This window comes from Nanorana parkeri, unplaced genomic scaffold (assembly GCF_000935625.1).
Source record: "Nanorana parkeri isolate BGI_ZX_2015 unplaced genomic scaffold, ASM93562v1 scaffold2038, whole genome shotgun sequence".
NCBI classification, from domain to species: Eukaryota; Metazoa; Chordata; class Amphibia; order Anura; family Dicroglossidae; genus Nanorana; species Nanorana parkeri.
Window position 1 is genome coordinate 168,708 of NW_017308306.1, and position 20,024 is coordinate 188,731.

At 52.2% G+C, this 20,024-nt stretch overlaps 1 protein-coding gene across 1 annotated transcript in view; it reads right to left on the minus strand.

Moving 5' to 3' along the window:
• Positions 1-439: 439 nt before the first annotated feature.
• The window catches only part of LOC108800475 (ephexin-1-like), a 24,447-nt gene continuing 4,862 nt past the window's right edge, over positions 440-20,024 (minus strand). Inside the window, exons 3-17 of the mRNA XM_018572456.1 lie at positions 19,797-20,021; positions 9,974-10,617; positions 9,633-9,888; positions 8,832-8,862; positions 8,255-8,310; positions 7,837-8,081; positions 5,471-5,631; positions 5,199-5,351; positions 4,727-4,934; positions 4,387-4,479; positions 3,915-4,072; positions 3,657-3,803; positions 2,215-2,300; positions 2,030-2,134; positions 440-1,054 (exon numbers count right to left, since the gene is read on the minus strand). Of these exons, the coding sequence (XP_018427958.1) occupies positions 870-1,054; positions 2,030-2,134; positions 2,215-2,300; positions 3,657-3,803; positions 3,915-4,072; positions 4,387-4,479; positions 4,727-4,934; positions 5,199-5,351; positions 5,471-5,631; positions 7,837-8,081; positions 8,255-8,310; positions 8,832-8,862; positions 9,633-9,888; positions 9,974-10,617; positions 19,797-20,021 (2,753 nt within the window). The 3' untranslated portion in view covers positions 440-869. The remainder of the gene's footprint in view (positions 1,055-2,029; positions 2,135-2,214; positions 2,301-3,656; positions 3,804-3,914; positions 4,073-4,386; positions 4,480-4,726; positions 4,935-5,198; positions 5,352-5,470; positions 5,632-7,836; positions 8,082-8,254; positions 8,311-8,831; positions 8,863-9,632; positions 9,889-9,973; positions 10,618-19,796; positions 20,022-20,024) is intronic.

Here is a 20,024-nt window from a genome sequence, read left to right on the forward strand (position 1 = left end):
TAGTAACCCTGGAGAACCTTTTGATGGACAAGTCAAAAGTTGAACAAAGGCGTTGGAGAATTTTTGACCTAATCCAAAAGGTCCAGAGCTGAAAACTAGCTCAGAGTCATGTGCGATTACTTCCAGGGATGAAGCGAATCCTCATGTCCTTCAGTCCAATAGTGAGTGTGCAGAAGTTTAATACTTTTGGAAATAAAATAGAAGAATACATTTGGCCAAAGCTCGGTTGTCCCTCAATGGCCAGCCAAACACATTTCAGTTCTCAGTTGTACTTGTCCATTCTGGTCCTCGTTGATGTGAAAGTAACAGCACAGTGCCACTGGACCATGATGAGCTTCACCATGACACCTGTCCAAGATTGGACAACTCAATTCCTTTACACGGTGGCACTGGTATTATCTTCCTTCAGTCAGTCGGCAAGGAGCTCCAAGGCCAAACGTTGAGGTCTTTGAAGATCGGAAAGAACGAGTGAACTTTGAAATGAGAGAAACCTGGCAAGAAATACGACTTGACTTCTTTGAAGCCCAACACTAAATGTCCAACTCTTCGGGAGGTCTGGAAATTGGAGATCATTGGTCACTTTTTGTGCTTAAAAAATAATCTGGTCCCGTCTTATGGGACATTTGTGCTATTCTAGAGAACGGATAAGGATCCATCCATCCAACCAACCGTGGACAGCGGTTAACACATTCAGAGAGAAGCTAGCAGCAGTTCCTGGCCAATCCTCGGCCCACCTCCAGCTTTTTCGAGCTGGCTGTAGGACCGAGCATCTTTTTTCCTTCATCAAAGGTTGCACAATAAACCCCGACCTGATTGTTCAGTCAAAACATCGATCAGTATCTAGTTGCCGAGTGGTGGAACTCGAATGATCAAGCCGAACTAGATTTCTTCTTGGTGTCGCCCGTCTGGTTGACTATCTGCCGCGCGGCCTGCAGGACGCGATATCGCTCCCGAAGGTTCCGCCTCCTGACGTGTTCGTTGGTGATCTCCTGGACGTAGCGGGCGGGAAACCAACCCTTCTTGCCATCGGAAAGCCGGATGCCCTCACACCAACCTAAGAGGTGGAAACACAGTGTCAGCTTTCCAAGGGCCACACGTCTACCTAGAATATTCCTCAGTTACATCGGCAAATTGCAGCCTACATAAATTTTACGCAGCCTGGCTCCTCCCACCCAACTCCTGAGAACCTCATTAGATACAGAGTAGAAGGTTGGCGTTGGGTAGAACTTTGCTGATTCGGTGCACTGTAACCTTCAATTCTAAGGAGAACAAATGATCTTCACTGATCTCAATATGACCCCCAACCATCAATTGCCTAATACGCTCAACTAGCTGCTAGACCCATGAACCATCACAATGTAGCAGGTCACATGTTCCTCCTACACCCAGACGTGTGGGAAAGGTTACAGTGTCTCTTTTTGGGGGTTTTCCTTACTGTGAGCCCAGGTCTGTCATAAAAAACACAGGAACGGGATCTTCTGATCAACATGGACCCAGGGGCGTAACCACAGATCATGGGGCCCCATAGCAAAATTTGGATGGGGTCTCACAGCAACCTCCCTACTGTCAAGGATATTAAAGTCGGGTAGCAGGAGAACTGCCAGCATAGCCCCCTCCTCCTCCCCCCCACCCCCATACATCTGATGTCAGCTCTTCTTGATTAATAATGTCAGTGTCAGCAAGAACGTCTGCAATCCTTATTGGGGGCCCCCTTCCACCCCCAGGCCCCATAGAAGCCGCACGGCCGCTATGGCTATTGTTACGCCACTGCATGGACCTCTATTTCCTCTAACAAACCACCTCAGTAGAGGCAAAGTATAACCGAAGGCCGCGTAAGAGAAGAAAGCTGGCAGAGATCATACGAGTATCTCCAGAGCAGAGAAAGGTGACCAATGAGGTTCCACTTCCGGATCACAGTGTTCCTCCAGAAGAACCCGATATTCTCCACACCAATCGTGCATACAGATTGGCTCTCTGTCCTATCTTGCTATCTTACATCCCCTCGAGGCCACGCCCCTCCCGCACTCACCTTCAGACGTTTTGCGCAGCACATTAATGATGTCGGAGGGCTCCAGGTGCAGCTCGTCAGCCTGCGCAGCGGAGTACTGCTCCACGCAGTGTACCTGGGGGCAATCTGGAGACGGAGGAGAAGAACAAAAGGATCAGAAATAACCGAGACAACCCGAGTAACGTGCCAAGAGGGAGGAGACTCACCCCAATCCTCGTATATCGTGTCACTGCCGGATAACGAGTCATCGTTCTTACTGGGAAACGCTGCCACCCAACGGTGCAAATCAGACCTGAGGGGGACAATGTATAAAGAAATCAGTGACCCCTTCTGTCTGTATCACCCTGCAGGAGGAGGACAGACTCATAGCTCCCTTCTGTCTGTATCACCCTGCAGGAGGAGGACAGACTCATAGCTCCCTTCTGTCTGTATCACCCTGCAGGAGGAGGACAGACTCATAGCTCCCTTCTGTCTGTATCACCCGGCCGGAGGAGGACAGACTCATAGCTCCCTTCTATCTGTATCACCCTGCAGGAGGAGGACAGACTCATAGCTCCCTTCTATGTATCACCCTGCAGGAGGAGGACAGACTCATAGCTCCCTTCTATGTATCACCCTGCAGGAGGAGGACAGACTCATAGCTCCCTTCTATGTATCACCCTGCAGGAGGAGGACAGACTCATAGCTCCCTTCTATGTATCACCCTGCAGGAGGAGGACAGACTCATAGCTCCCTTCTATGTATCACCCTGCAGGAGGAGGACAGACTCATAGCTCCCTTCTATGTATCACCCTGCAGGAGGAGGACAGACTCATAGCTCCCTTCTATGTATCACCCTGCAGGAGGAGGACAGACTCATAGCTCCCTTCTATGTATCACCCTGCAGGAGGAGGACAGACTCATAGCTCCCTTCTATGTATCACCCTGCAGGAGGAGGACAGACTCATAGCTCCCTTCTATGTATCACCCTGCAGGAGGAGGACAGACTCATAGCTCCCTTCTATGTATCACCCTGCAGGAGGAGGACAGACTCATAGCTCCCTTCTATGTATCACCCTGCAGGAGGAGGACAGACTCATAGCTCCCTTCTATGTATCACCCTGCAGGAGGAGGACAGACTCATAGCTCCCTTCTATGTATCACCCTGCAGGAGGAGGACAGACTCATAGCTCCCTTCTATGTATCACCCTGCAGGAGGAGGACAGACTCATAGCTCCCTTCTATGTATCACCCTGCAGGAGGAGGACAGACTCATAGCTCCCTTCTATGTATCACCCTGCAGGAGGAGGACAGACTCATAGCTCCCTTCTATGTATCACCCTGCAGGAGGAGGACAGACTCATAGCTCCCTTCTATGTATCACCCTGCAGGAGGAGGACAGACTCATAGCTCCCTTCTATGTATCACCCTGCAGGAGGAGGACAGACTCATAGCTCCCTTCTATGTATCACCCTGCAGGAGGAGGACAGACTCATAGCTCCCTTCTATGTATCACCCTGCAGGAGGAGGACAGACTCATAGCTCCCTTCTATGTATCACCCTGCAGGAGGAGGACAGACTCATAGCTCCCTTCTGTCTGTATCACCCTGCAGGAGGAGGACAGACTCAACCACCATGTATCACCCGGTAATGGGAGGAGCCTACTCACTGTGTTGGTGCCTTAAAGAGCCGGTCACAGGTTTTGCCCTGGTGATTCTCCAGTAGGGTCAGGAAGAAGCTGTTCTCCATTGTAGGGCAGGACTGGATCTGAACCAGAGAACGATGAGCATAATCCACAACAACATGCCGGTCAGAGCTGAAAGAATACGAGCAGACCTTTGAGAAGGGAGATAAGGATAAGGAGGAGGAGGGGAGGAGAGATGGAGGAAGGGGCGAAATGTAAAAGATAATGGGGGGCGGTTCGTACCCTTTCTTCTGGGTGATCAACAAGAAATCATTGAAGAGGAAGAAGTAGACCGGGGTCAGTTTGGTGGGTTTGATCCCGAACAGACTCCCCTTCTGCTGCACTTCGCTCAGCTCTCCTTGCTTCTCCAGGAACCGACTCTGAGAAATGATCGGGATGGCCTGGAAGAGGAATGTTTTACCAATTAACCCCCCCGCACCACGCTGAACCCCCATACACACACACACCCCACCATTTCTGGATTAGGGAGACTTCTCAAGTGGTGAATTTGTCCTACGAGCCTTCCTACCCATTGGATCCTCAGCATGGCTCTTCCAGCCTTCGTCTGCAGTAGCAGAGCTCCACCCCTGAGGAAATACGTCCCATTCCAGCAGAGCTACAAAGCCCCACCCTGTCCCACAAAGCTCCGCCCCCGAGGTGTCATGACATAGAAATATATGTTGTAGCAGGAAGTAAACTTCATAGGTGAGCTGACCTTTATCTTGTCAAACTCGATCTTGGAGGAGATGTGGATCAGTTCCTCGGTCTGCCGCATGCGGCCCACTTCCCGGTTGCACTCCTGGATGATCTGCCGGATTGGGGAGAGAATTCATTAGCTGGAAGACCAAAATTCTGTCCCGGACATCAGAAGGAAAATAATCTCTGGTGCTGTTACTACTTCCAACCTGGAAGATTGAGACGCTATAGCCTGAGCCAATCACATGGTGTAGGTGCTATGCCGCCTCATCGGGGGAATGGCTCAGCGTTCTCTGTACAGCACTGCGGTATATGTCAGATCTACACGACACGTTATCATACATGTAACACGTCTGTACCTTGGAGACGGTGTCCAGGGCTTTGCTGGCATTCTGTTCGGCCTCCGATCCCTCCTCCGTCCTCTTCAGAACATTCTGTGAGGGGGGGGAAAAAAGGAAATTAAGTGAAAAAAAGGGCAGCAGCAGGAAGGACATGAATGGGAGGCGCTGGCACTGCGGGAGCTCCTGGAGGCGGCACACCACGGCATGGAACTGAGGATTCTTCTCCCTGCCGGACCCAGAGAGAGACACAGAGCAGTCAGTCGAGTGGAGTGTGGTCAGGTGAGGGAAGTGCGGTCAGGTGAGGGGAGTGCGGTCAGGTGAGGGGAGTGCGGTCAGGTGAGGGGACTGCGGTCAGGTGAAGGGTGTGCGGTCAGGTGAAGGGTGTGCGGTCAGGTGAGGGCTGTGCGGTCAGGTGAGGGGACTGCGGTCAGGTGAGGGGACTGCGGTCAGGTGAGTGAGTAGAACCCGCCGGCAGTGGTCAGGGTCTCACATGAGCTCGCTGTAGGTCTTCTCCTGGTACAGCTGGTTCCGCACATAGTCCTTGTAGACGGGGAAGTTATGCACGGCGTGGTGATAGATGATGTCACAGATATCCGATATGACAACGTCCTCGTCCACCCGGGACTCCAGATCCATCAGGAACCTGCCAGATACTCAGCATCACTCTGCGGCCTCCATCACAGCACATACTCAGCATCACCATACACAGGGCAGCCTCTATCACAGCACAAACTCGGCACCACCATACACTGTGTGGCCTACCTCTCGCTGACCTCCTTCACTCTCAGGATGTTGGAGAAGAGGATTTTCTTCTCGCGGACAATCAGCGTTTCCTGCAGATCCCGACATCCCAGGAAATGTTCCGTCAGCACATTCAGTGAGCGGAGATACGAGACTTCCGAGGTCAGGACTTCAAACATGCTCTGAGGACAACAAGAACAACATGGCCGACTGTTACTACCACATATCATGGGGGACAACATGGCCAACCATCACTACCTCATATCATGGGGACAGCATGGCCAACCATCACTACCTCATATCATGGGGGACAGCATGGCCAACCATCACTAGGACAACATGGCCAACCATCACTACCTCACATCATGGAGGACAACCATCACTACCTCATATCATGGGGGACAACATGGCCAACCATCACTACCTCATATCATGGGGGACAACATGGCCAACCATCACTACCTCATATCATGGGGGACAACATGGCCAACCATCACTACCTCATATCATGGGGACAGCATGGCCAACCATCACTACCTCATATCATGGGGGACAACATGGCCAACCATCACTACCTCATATCATGGGGAACAACATGGCCAACCATCACTACCTCATATCATGGAGGACAACATGGCTAACCATCACTACCTCATATCATGGGAGACAACATGGCCAACCATCACTACCTCATATCATAGAGGACAACATGGCCAACCATCACTACCTCATATCATGGGGACAGCATGGCCAACCATCACTACCTCATATCATGGGGGACAACATGGCCAACCATCACTACCTCATATCATGGGGAACAACATGGCCAACCATCACTACCTCATATCATGGAGGACAACATGGCTAACCATCACTACCTCATATCATGGGAGACAACATGGCCAACCATCACTACCTCATATCATAGAGGACAACATGGCCAACCATCACTACCTCATATCATGGGGGACAACATGGCCGACCATTACTACCTCATATCATGGAGGACAACATGGCCGACCATTACTACCTCATATCATGGGGACAACAGGGCCAACCATCACTACCTCATATCATGGAGGACAACATGGCCGACCATTACTACCTCATATCATAGAGGACAACATGGCCAACCATCACTACCTCATATCATAGAGGACAACATGGCCAACCATCACTACCTCATATCATAGAGGACAACATGGCCAACCATCACTACCTCATATCATAGAGGACAACATGGCCAACCATCACTACCTCATATCATAGAGGACAACATGGCCAACCATCACTACCTCATATCATAGAGGACAACATGGCCAACCATCACTACCTCATATCATAGAGGACAACATGGCCAACCATCACTACCTCATATCATAGAGGACAACATGGCCAACCATCACTACCTCATATCATAGAGGACAACATGGCCAACCATCACTACCTCATATCATAGAGGACAACATGGCCAACCATCACTACCTCATATCATAGAGGACAACATGGCCAACCATCACTACCTCATATCATAGAGGACAACATGGCCAACCATCACTACCTCATATCATAGAGGACAACATGGCCAACCATCACTACCTCATATCATAGAGGACAACATGGCCAACCATCACTACCTCATATCATAGAGGACAACATGGCCAACCATCACTACCTCATATCATAGAGGACAACATGGCCAACCATCACTACCTCATATCATAGAGGACAACATGGCCAACCATCACTACCTCATATCATAGAGGACAACATGGCCAACCATCACTACCTCATATCATAGAGGACAACATGGCCAACCATCACTACCTCATATCATAGAGGACAACATGGCCAACCATCACTACCTCATATCATAGAGGACAACATGGCCAACCATCACTACCTCATATCATGGAGGACAACATGGCCGACCATCACTACCTCATATAATGGAGGACAACATGGCCAACCATCACTACCTCATATTATTGGGGACAACATGGCCAATCATCACTACCTCATATCATGGGGGACGACATGGCCAACCATCACTACCTCATATCATAGAGGACAACATGGCCAACCAATACTACCTCATATCATGGGGGACAACATGGCCGACCATCACTACCTCATATCATGGGGACAACATGGCCGACCATTACTACCTCATATCATAGAGGACAACATGGCCGACCATCACTACCTCTTATCATGGGGGACAACATGGCCAACCATCACTACCTCATATCATGGAGGACAACATGGCTGACCATCACTACCTCATATAATGGAGGACAACATGGCCGACCATCACTACCTCATATTATTGGGGACAACATGGCCAACCATCACTTCCTCATATCATGGAGGACAACATGGCTCACCTCCTGCATCTTCTTCTCATCGTTGCTCATGCTCTCCAGCACTCCGCTCTCCATCACGGAGGGTAGTTCCTGCCACAGGGTGTTGTGGGGTACAGTGGACCTCCGTCCTTGTTTCGGGGACCCCCCATAGGGCAGAGGACTTTCCTGAGAGGAGTCGTAGCTGGTGAAGCTGCTGTTCCGTGAAACCGTCTGACGCCGAATTTCTTTATTGATCACCGACTGGCGGTACGTCTGATAGAGCGGCTCTGCGAGAGAGACAAGTGTGTATAATGTCATGTGTCCTTCACAGTATTACTCCACCCAACATCCCCATCACAGAGCACTCCTCTCCCGATATACTCTGCTCTGCTGGAGGACTCTGCTCCTTCCTCTATAACTCTCCTGAAATACTCTGCTCTGCTGGAGGACTCTGACTCACCGTCTCTGAGGTGGGACTCCCAGTCTATACATTTCGGGCTTTTCACTGCTAAAGGTCTGCAAAGAAAAAACAAAAATAAAATGAACACGTTGCTGACAGTCACCTCTTACGCGTTTCGACGACGGACCCTCCTCCTCGGAGTCACGTGACTCGCACACGCAATGTGTGTGGACGAGTCTTGCAGCTCTGAGGATGAGGGTTCGTCCCCGAAACGCGTAAGCCAGGATTCACACTTGTTGCAGTGACTGGGTTGCTGGGATGCGTTGGAAGGGGGCGGGTCCCTCCTCGGATGGGTTCCATGACAAACACTTTATAATAAAGTTTTATTGAAGAGGTCACATGATGCCGTTCTATCGGGTTCTGTAGTCCGTCCCTCTGAAACTAAACCCCGTCCAATCAGAGTAACTTAGTCATTAATAAAAGCGTCATGTCTGTGGGCGGGGCTTAGTGGGCCGAGGTGGTTCAGTCTATTGGGTAGCCCCCAGTGCCTAAAACATGTCAGGATGAGCAGTACATGCAGCAAAGTGACGGGTGTCCGAAGGGGCCGGGTGGGGCCGGATGATGATGACTCACTGACCTGAAGGCGGACGACTCCGAACCCGACGACTCTGCGGGAGAGAAGAAAACACTAGGACTACAAATCCCAACACAGAACTACAAAACACAGCCCACATCACCTGAACTACAGACACAGCCCACACCACCTAAACTACAGACACAGCCCACATCACCTGAACTACCGAAACACAGCCCACACCACCTGAACTACAGACACAGCCCACAGCACCTGAACTACAGACACAGCCCACATCACCTGAACTACAAAAACAGCCCACATCACCTGAACTACAGACACAGCCCACATCACCTGAACTACAGACACAGCCCACATGACCTGAACTACAGACACAGCCCACACCACCTGAACTACAGACACAGCCCACACCACCTGAACTACAAACACAGCCCACACCACCTGAACTACAAACACAGCCCACACCACCTGAACTAGAGACAAAGCCCACATCACCTGAACTAGAGACACAGCCCACATCACCTGAACTAGAGACACAGCCCACATCACCTGAAGTACAAACACAGCCCAAGCACCTGAACTACAGACACAGCCCACACCACCTGAACTACAGACACAGCCCACACCACCTGAACTACAGACACAGCCCACATCACCTGAACTACAGACACAGCCCACATCACCTGAACTACAAACACAGCCCACATCACCTGAACTACAGACACAGCCCACAGCACCTGAACTACAGACACAGCCCACATCACCTGAACTACAAACACAGCCCACACCACCTGAACTAAAGACACAGCCCACATCACCTGAATCATTTTAAGGGTTACTTACCGTTGGCGTCATCGGATGAGGAGTGCCGATCTCTAGCTCTGTCCACCGGCAGGCTGCACGAGGACGCCTTCTTGTCCCGTTCGGTCGGCTCTTCTGAGTTCCCCGTGGAATACCTCTTCAGAGATCCCTTTCTCAGAAACGGGGGAGGAGCCAGGGGAGGCGGAGGGGCCGCCCCCCGAGGAGGCTTGCTGGGCACCTTAGGGGGCACGAATGCCGGGGGCTCGGACGGGTCACACAAGGCCTGGGTAGGCGGCACCTTATTGCGAGGTGTCCGTGGCGGACGAGCTCGTCAGACTTTCCGTGGAGTCCCCAGAGTTCATCTCCTTGTCTGCGATGGGCACCACGCGGTCGCAGAACGAGATACTCTTCAGCTTTGGAGGTTTGGCGATGGGCGCGTAGCCATTGGTGTGTTCGAGGGACGGCCCGTTACATAAATTACTCGGGGGCGGGGCCTCAGTGTGAGTGGCAGCAGAGTCCACGTCACCACCACCAGGGGTCACTCCGTGCCTAGGAACCTCAGGAGCACCGCCTGTCCTGAGAATTTCGCCTTGGCACCCCTCCTCGCAGGTAGCGCCGGGCAGGTCACAGTCCACGGTGGATTTGTAGGAGGTGAGGACGATCCCGCCATTCTCCTTCTCCTCCCCGACCCCATCGGCAGAGTTGTGCCGGGAATGCTCCTTGAATCTCAGGGATCGGCGTCTGACGGGGTAGCTTGTCCCGGCCGTCATCTTGTCCTTCAGGGACCTCGGGCCCCACTTTCCTCCTCCACCATCGTCGTCATCATTCCTCTGGAAGATGCCGCCGTCCTCAGAAGGGTCCGGGGCCTCGCCGGGCACGGAAGATTCCGGAACCCAGACCAATACGAAGCCGGGTCTCTGTTGGTGGCAACCACAGCCGCATCCACTGGGGCAGGCCAGCCGGGGAGGGCATGACGCCATCTTGGCCGATCGCTCATCTGGGTCTTGGAAAAGCTTCGGAGGAAGTGCTGGTGATGGAGAAGAAAAAGAGAAACCGAGAATGTAAAATCAGGCAAAAAGTTGGTGAAGAAGGCGAAAACCAAAAACTTTTCCGGTAAGAAAATGCTAAAAAGTTCAATACAAACCCTCCGACTTTCCTACACGTTGTCTGTATGGTGCAGAAGATTAAATATGAACATCAACCACGGGGACGTGACCTCAACCACCGGGGCGGGACCTCAACCACCGGGGCGGGACCTCAACCACCGGGGCGGGACCTCAGCCACCGGGGCGGGACCTCAGACACGGGGACAGGACCTCAGCCTCAGGGACATGAGAACCCCCCTTTCCACAGAACTACATCTCCCAGGAGCCCTTTCCATGCACACAGTGGGGGCGGGGTCTTGTGAGTCAAGGCAGCAGCATTGTTTTGCTGGGAAATGAACCAGATATATGTATATGCAGCGGGACACAGAGGGGTGGGGGGAGTTGTGTAGTCCTGCAGGCAGGGGTGACACCGCACCTTAGGCACCCCCTGGGGGTTCTGGCAGAGGGATTTCTGGCCACATCAAGTGGCACAAGTTGGTGCAAATGCTGCTTCCTGTATGAGCGGCGTGTGATGACCTCATGCCGGAGGGAACTGGGAGATTATAATTGGCTGATTATTAGAGGAAAATCCCGGCAGAGGGACAATGAGGCCCATTGAGGGCGCCACAGAAAATGCCCCTTTTATCCCTTAACAATGGCCGGCCGTGTGCTGGGATCAGCGAGGAGATTAAACACGAGAGAGTGTCAGAGACCTCCAACTACAACGAAGAGCCGGAGAGACCTCCAACTACAACGAGGAGCCTGAGAGAGACCTCCAACTACAACGAAGAGCCGGAGATAGACCTCCAACTACAATGAGGAGCCAGAGAGACCTCCAACTACAATGAAGAGCCAGAGAGACCTCCAACTACAAAGAGGAGCCGGAGAGAGACCTCCAAGTACAACGAGGAGCCGGAGAGAGACCTCCAAGTACAACGAGGAGCCGGAGAGAGACCTCCAACTACAACGAAGAGCCGGAGAGAGACCTCCAACTACAACGAGGAGCCGGAGAGACCTCCAACTACAACGAGGAGCCGGAGAGACCTCCAACTACAACGATGAGCTGGAGAGAGACCTCCAACTACAACGAAGAGCCGGAGAGACCTCCAACTACAACGAGGAACCGGAGAGAGACCTCCAACTACAACGAGGAACCGGAGAGACCTCCAACTACAACGAAGAGCCGGAGAGACCTCCAACTACAACGAGGAGCCTGAGAGAGACCTCCAACTACAACGGAGAGCCGGAGATAGACCTCCAACTACAACGAGGAGCCAGAGAGACCTCCAACTACAATGAAGAGCCAGAGAGACCTCCAACTACAAAGAGGAGCCGGAGAGAGACCTCCAAGTACAACGAGGAGCCGGAGAGAGACCTCCAAGTACAACGAGGAGCCGGAGAGAGACCTCCAACTACAACGAAGAGCCGGAGAGAGACCTCCAACTACAACAAGGAGCCAAGGAGAACTACAACGAGGAGCCGGAGAGAGACCTCCAACTACAACGAGGAGCCGGAGAGACCTCCAACTACAACGAAGAGCAAGAGACCTCCAACTACAACGAAGAGCTGGAGAGACCTCCAACTACAACGAGTAGCCGGAGAGACCTCCAAATACAACGAAGAGCCGGAGAGACCTCCAACTAGGACGAGGAACCGGAGAGGCCTCAAACTACAACAGGGAGTCAGAGAGAGACCTCCAACTACAACGAGGAGCCGGAGAGACCTCCAACTACAACGAGGAAGCGGAGAGAGACCTCCAACTACAACGAGGAAGCGGAGAGACCTCCAACTACAACCGGGAGTCAGAGAGAGACCTCCAACTACAACGAGGAGCCGGAGAGAGAACTACAACGAGGAGCCGGAGAGAGACCTCCAACTAAAACGAGGAGCCGGAGAGAGACCTCTAACTACAAATTTCCTCTCTGGTGACGGGCAGATGGAGGTCGGAATTGGTGTAGAAATGTAACCTAATAATAGGCGGCTGGTCCGGGATCTTCCCTCCGGAGCCCGGAATTGGCCCCTGGCCCCCGACAAAGGTGACCCCGCAAGACCGGCATTGGCTGCATATGTACTATAGCTTTGTATCACTAGCCCCGCACAGGCTCTAGAAGTATCCACGGCGCGCTGCCTGGTGAAGTTTTTAGTGTCCCTCGAGCTGACTTCACATCGGAAATACACTGTGACAGTTTTTCATGCCGAAATATCTGTGATTCTGTTCAGCTGGACTTGTGGTTTCCTGCAATCCTCTGTCCCCTGCCACACTGTGCAGCCAGGACGGTGACAGCGCTACCTAGAGCCTACCACTGTGCAGGCTCCCGTGTCACCTTCCTGACCCCAGGCTGCTGAGTGGACTCTGCATCAGCAACATTGGGGAGCTCCTCCCCTCAGCTGACTACACTCCTCCCACCTCTGTCCCCCAGTGCCAGAAACATGTTAGTTTGATATCGTTTTGTCATCAAATAGCGCCCAATGCTCTCACTCTGTGTGTGGGGGACGGAGGAAAGATTGACGCAGAAGAGTGACCACTGATTAGAGTGTAAGCTCCTCTGTACAGAGACGGATGTGACTGTGGGGGGGAGGGGACATTAGAGTGTAAGCTCCTATGGTTCCCCAGAAGGCTGCCGCGAGGTCCTCAGCAAGTGCAGGACCTGTGGCAGTACCCGTGATGCTCGGTACTGGCACCGATACTGATACTGGTATCCCTAGGTTTAGCTTTACCCTGAGTGCCGCCGGACAACTCTGGAGCCGGGAGGCGGAGCCTTCATATTTGTTACTCTGATCACTTCCTGATGATTCCAGCGTGAGAACATCGGACACAGAGACCAGCCTGCTATGCGCACTCAGGAGACGGGAGGTGCTGACAGCATGAGGCAAAGCAGATGTCATGTGACCTCTCATCCTTCAGACAGCGCCGGGAAGACTGTGGGTGTAGGGGACATTAGAGTGTAAGCTCCTCTGTATAGAGACTGATGTGACTGTGGGGGAGGGGACATTAGAGTGTAAGCTCCTCTGTAAGGAGAAGAACTGGACAAGGCCTGGCTCACAAGTGGTGTTCAGTAGGGTTGAGGTCTGGGCTCTGTGCAGGACACTCGAGTTCCTCCTCCAAACTGGTCCCACCATGTCTATATGGAGCTGGCTTTGTACACAGGGGACAGTCATGGTGGGACATAAAAGGGTCTTCACCAAACTGATACCATAAGGCTGGAAGAGCATAATTGTCTACAATGTCTTTGTATGATGGAGGATTACCAGAACCCTGTACTGGAGACCCGTGACCATCGTACCTACTATATGGCCATAAAATACATGGAAACCCCTCCAAGTCATGGAGACATCTGAAATATCAATAACATGTTAAATCTGAAGTTTAATTTCCTTTTATTCGCCTTCCCTGGTTCCCCCTCCCTCATCAATATGCAAATGAACTTGGGAAAAAAACCTGTCTACAAAAACTACTTTCGTTTAGACTCAATTATGTCAACACTGGGTCTACGTGCTTCTCTAGATCATGGCTGGTGGGAGGGGCCAGCAGGGTGCAGTACATAGCTTCCTAAAAACATCACAGCACCCTGTGTCAGTACTTTCTCTCAAGAGCCCTCAGGACTGATGCAAGCAGTGGGCTGGCTCTTGGGAGGAGTTATGCAAATATCAAAATGCCTTCAGGGGTGGGTGTCAGTCTGGAGGAGTGGGTGTTCCTAGGCAGAATGTATTTGCATAAAGACTTCCCTAAACCCACATGTGATGCTGAGCCTTCATGATTGACAGAACTGAAATCCAATAAATGAAGGGGGCGGGCTAAGGACAGTCAGGCTGGGGAGGAAAGTTCTAGGTAATGCCGGGAGTCCTCCAGCTAAGAAATGAGGCGGGCTCTATGTGACTTGCTGCAGCCATTAATGCACATTGTGAGAAGCTCCCAGTGTGCAGAGATATCAGAGGAAGAGGAGAGGAGCCGGTACACCTGTGCAAGACTGAAGGGGAGGACGGAGGTCAGATAGAAGACTGAAGGGAAGGCCGGAGGTCAGATAGAAGACTGAAGGGAAGGCCGGAGGTCAGATAGAAGACTGAAGGGAAGGCCGGAGGTCAGATAGAAGACTGAAGGGAAGGCCGGAGGTCAGATAGAAGACTGAAGGGAAGGCCGGAGGTCAGATAGAAGACTGAAGGGAAGGCCGGAGGTCAGATAGAAGACTGAAGGGAAGGCCGGAGGTCAGATAGAAGACTGAAGGGAAGGCCGGAGGTCAGATAGAAGACTGAAGGGAAGGCCGGAGGTCAGATAGAAGACTGAAGGGAAGGCCGGAGGTCAGATAGAAGACTGAAGGGAAGGCCGGAGGTCAGATAGAAGACTGAAGGGAAGGCCGGAGGTCAGATAGAAGACTGAAGGGAAGGCCGGAGGTCAGATAGAAGACTGAAGGGAAGGCCGGAGGTCAGATAGAAGACTGAAGGGAAGGCCGGAGGTCAGATAGAAGACTGAAGGGAAGGCCGGAGGTCAGATAGAAGACTGAAGGGAAGGCCGGAGGTCAGATAGAAGACTGAAGGGAAGGCCGGAGGTCAGATAGAAGACTGAAGGGAAGGCCGGAGGTCAGATAGAAGACTGAAGGGAAGGCCGGAGGTCAGATAGAAGACTGAAGGGAAGGCCGGAGGTCAGATAGAAGACTGAAGGGAAGGCCGGAGGTCAGATAGAAGACTGAAGGGAAGGCCGGAGGTCAGATAGAAGACTGAAGGGAAGGCCGGAGGTCAGATAGAAGACTGAAGGGAAGGCCGGAGGTCAGATAGAAGACTGAAGGGAAGGCCGGAGGTCAGATAGAAGACTGAAGGGAAGGCCGGAGGTCAGATAGAAGACTGAAGGGAAGGCCGGAGGTCAGATAGAAGACTGAAGGGAAGGCCGGAGGTCAGATAGAAGACTGAAGGGAAGGCCGGAGGTCAGATAGAAGACTGAAGGGAAGGCCGGAGGTCAGATAGAAGACTGAAGGGAAGGCCGGAGGTCAGATAGAAGACTGAAGGGAAGGCCGGAGGTCAGATAGAAGACTGAAGGGAAGGCCGGAGGTCAGATAGAAGACTGAAGGGAAGGCCGGAGGTCAGATAGAAGACTGAAGGGAAGGCCGGAGGTCAGATAGAAGACTGAAGGGAAGGCCGGAGGTCAGATAGAAGACTGAAGGGAAGGCCGGAGGTCAGATAGAAGACTGAAGGGAAGGCCGGAGGTCAGATAGAAGACTGAAGGGAAGGCCGGAGGTCAGATAGAAGACTGAAGGGAAGGCCGGAGGTCAGATAGAAGACTGAAGGGAAGGCCGGAGGTCAGATAGAAGACTGAAGGGAAGGCCGGAGGTCAGATAGAAGACTGAAGGGAAGGCCGGAGGTCAGATAGAAGACTGAAGGGAAGGCCGGAGGTCAGATAGAAGACTGAAGGGAAGGCCGGAGGTCAGATAGAAGACTGAAGGGAAGGCCGGAGGTCAGATAGAAGACTGAAGGGAAGGCCGGAGGTCAGATAGAAGACTGAAGGGAAGGCCGGAGGTCAGATAGAAGACTGAAGGGAAGGCCGGAGGTCAGATAGAAGACTGAAGGGAAGGCCGGAGGTCAGATAGAAGACTGAAGGGAAGGCCGGAGGTCAGATAGAAGACTGAAGGGAAGGCCGGAGGTCAGATAGAAGACTGAAGGGAAGGCCGGAGGTCAGATAGAAGACTGAAGGGAAGGCCGGAGGTCAGATAGAAGACTGAAGGGAAGGCCGGAGGTCAGATAGAAGACTGAAGGGAAGGCCGGAGGTCAGATAGAAGACTGAAGGGAAGGCCGGAGGTCAGATAGAAGACTGAAGGGAAGGCCGGAGGTCAGATAGAAGACTGAAGGGAAGGCCGGAGGTCAGATAGAAGACTGAAGGGAAGGCCGGAGGTCAGATAGAAGACTGAAGGGAAGGCCGGAGGTCAGATAGAAGACTGAAGGGAAGGCCGGAGGTCAGATAGAAGACTGAAGGGAAGGCCGGAGGTCAGATAGAAGACTGAAGGGAAGGCCGGAGGTCAGATAGAAGACTGAAGGGAAGGCCGGAGGTCAGATAGAAGACTGAAGGGAAGGCCGGAGGTCAGATAGAAGACTGAAGGGAAGGCCGGAGGTCAGATAGAAGACTGAAGGGAAGGCCGGAGGTCAGATAGAAGACTGAAGGGAAGGCCGGAGGTCAGATAGAAGACTGAAGGGAAGGCCGGAGGTCAGATAGAAGACTGAAGGGAAGGCCGGAGGTCAGATAGAAGACTGAAGGGAAGGCCGGAGGTCAGATAGAAGACTGAAGGGAAGGACAGAGGTCAGATAGAAGACTGAAGGGAAGGCCGGAGGTAAGATTGAAAGCTTCCAGGAGATTTTGGTGAACGGGTTTATCGGCTTAGCCCTTCCCCCACTCTATCCAAAACAAGAAAAGTTTGGGTTGTGCTGGATGGCGAATTTCTATTCTTTTAATAAAATCTAATCTTTGTTTTCACTTTTATTGGCTTCTTAAAGTTTTATAACGCTGCGTATAAAAGAGCGACACCGAGAACACCAAACCTTTATCTGTAACCATCTCTGCGACGCTTTGTACCGGAGTCATCGCTGTCTGGTCATTTTATAGCAGATCTCCGGGCGGGATCGTTCTCCCCCCTCAGAGCGACACCAAAACCCCCGGAGAGAAATCCTAAAAATCCCTCCGAGTCCCCGAACTCCGAGCAACAATGGATCTTATTTGTGTATCGCTCGGCTGGAGATCCTCCAATGATCTCCGACACTGTCCTTTCTTCTGGAGGGGGGCTACGTCTTTTCCCCATGGTCCCTGTGTGTGTTGTAAAGTAGTCACCGCTCCAAGCTCCGCCCCCCGGGATGGACTACAATCCAATACAAATGAGTAAACTAAACATGAGATTATAGTCCATCCCGGAAGCGAGCTTGGAGCGGTGACTACTTTACAACACACACAGGGACCATGGGGAACAGACGTAGCCCCCTCCCAGAAGGAAGGACAGTGTCAGAGATGATTAGAGGATCTACAGCCGAGCGATACACAAATAAGATACATTGTTGCTCGGAGTTCGGGGACTCGGAGGGATTTTTAGGATTTCTCTCCGGGGTTTTGGGGTCACTTTAAACTTTTTTTAATACTACGATTTGTCTATGGATCGCATGAAAAATAAAATCCTTTCTGTAAGACTTCCGTCTCCCAAACCAAACAGGAAAAGTATTACTTTGTTACTTTGTTATCTTATGTAAAGTTTTTGCTGATTGAACAGGCCCATGGGGGGAAAAGTAACATTGTTCCTCTCCATACGGGGGTGCACAGGGAGGAGAGCTGAGCTGGTTAAAGGAGAACTATGGGGTCAGTGTTTTTCCCCATAGTTCTCCTTAGGGTAACGGGACTCCCCCCCCACTCATAGTTCTCCTTTAAGACATTGATGGGGAACACTTAGGGCCGGTGCACACCTAGGCGACACCTCACCGCGCGGCAATCGTGCACCATTCCCCGCGGATTGCCGCGCAGTCAGGAGTCGCCTAGGTGTGCACCGATCGCGCTGTTGGTGCAATTATTTTCTAAGGGCACCCCAGTCGCGCCGGGCCGATCGCACGGGTTTACCGCCCACGCCTTTGAACGCGATCGCGGCTCAAACAGCCACGCGTCGTGTGTCGCAAAAGTAGCCACCCTCCAGCCACTGCTACCTTTATTCTGCGATTGCTGTGCGGATGTCACCCCATTGAGATGAATGGGGACGCCCGTCCCTGTAGATCTGGCTGCCCCATAGACTATCATTGGGCTTCCGATCAGGGTGCGCCTTATAAACTGAGAGGTGGACGTGATCAGAATGCCCGCCTGGAAGCGGCCCAACAATGAACTTCTCTTATCAGCTCCTTTGGTCTGCTCCATATAAAATCGAATGCTTTTGTTGTATAATCTTCAATAAGTGAAAAAGAATACCTGTCCACCCTGCCCAAAATCAAGTGAGCGCCTATCCTCTCTCTCCAGTGTCACGTTCCCCTCTGTGGACCACAGAACACCAACCCCCTGTGTTATGGTGTGACAACGCTTCTCCTCCATGGATACAGTAGAGAGTGAGCGTTGTCACCCTAGGACAGGAATTGTGTTACTGGCGGGATCACCAGGTAATAATAAGGGGAAAAAGAGCATTAAGGAAAACTAATGCAGCCGCCATAACTCAAGACTGGAAGATACAATATACAACAGCTGTGTTCTTGGCTTTAGATAGCCATTACATTTCAATAAAGAATGGAAGAACGTTGGTGTCTCCCATAGCCGGGCTCCACAATCATGGAGAGTCTACTGGGAGAGGGTGACACCATCCCATGTCCATGGCAGTTGGCTGGAGATGGGAATGTTGGTGTTTCCAATAGCCAGGCTCCACAATCATGGAGAGTCTACTGGGAGAGGGTGACACCATCCCATGTCCATGGCAGTTGGCTGGAGATGGGAATGTTGGTGTTTCCAATAGCCAGGCTCCACAATCATGGAGAGTCTACTGGGAGAGGGTGACACCATCCCATGTCCATGGCAGTTGGCTGGAGATGGGAATGTTGGTGTTTCCCATAGCCAGGCTCCACAATCATGGAGAGTCTACTGGGAGAGGGTGACACCATCCCATGTCCATGGCAGTTGGCTGGAGATGGGAATGTTGGTGTTTCCCATAGCCGGACTCCACAATCATGGAGAGTCTACTGGGAGAGGGTGACACCATCCCATGTCCATGGCAGTTGGCTGGAGATGGGAATGTTGGTGTTTCCCATAGCCGGACTCCACAATCATGGAGAGTCTACTGGCAGGGGGTGACACCATCCCATGTCCATGGCAGTTGGCTGGAGATGGGAATGTTGGTGTTTCCCATAGCCGGACTCCACAATCATGGAGAGTCTACTGGGAGAGGGTGACACCATCCCATGTCCATGTCAGATGGTGGTAGATGGGAATGTTGGTGTTTCCCATAGCCGGACTCCACAATCATGGAGAGTACTGGGAGAGGGTGACACCATCCCATGTCCATGGCAGATGGTTGGAGATGGGAATGTTGGTGGGGAGACCTCACACCAGTGGATGGAGATGACCCACAACGGAACATTAGACCTTTCCGGCCAATCACACTTCAGATCAGTAAAGAAAATGGTGACTTACGCGGTGGGCAGGACCGGTCAACTTCTCTCTCCCCTTCCACCTTCGCCTTCATTCCGGCCGGTTCATCCGTCTTCTGCTGAGTCTTCTCCTCCTTCACCGCGAGGGTGGAAGGCTTCGGAGGGAGGCGCGGCTGTGTCTCCTCTACGCTTCCTCCTCCCAGGTCCTTCTGGAACAATCCGGCAATCTTCTTGACGGACACTCCTGAGGTTGCTTGTTCAGAAGGGGGTT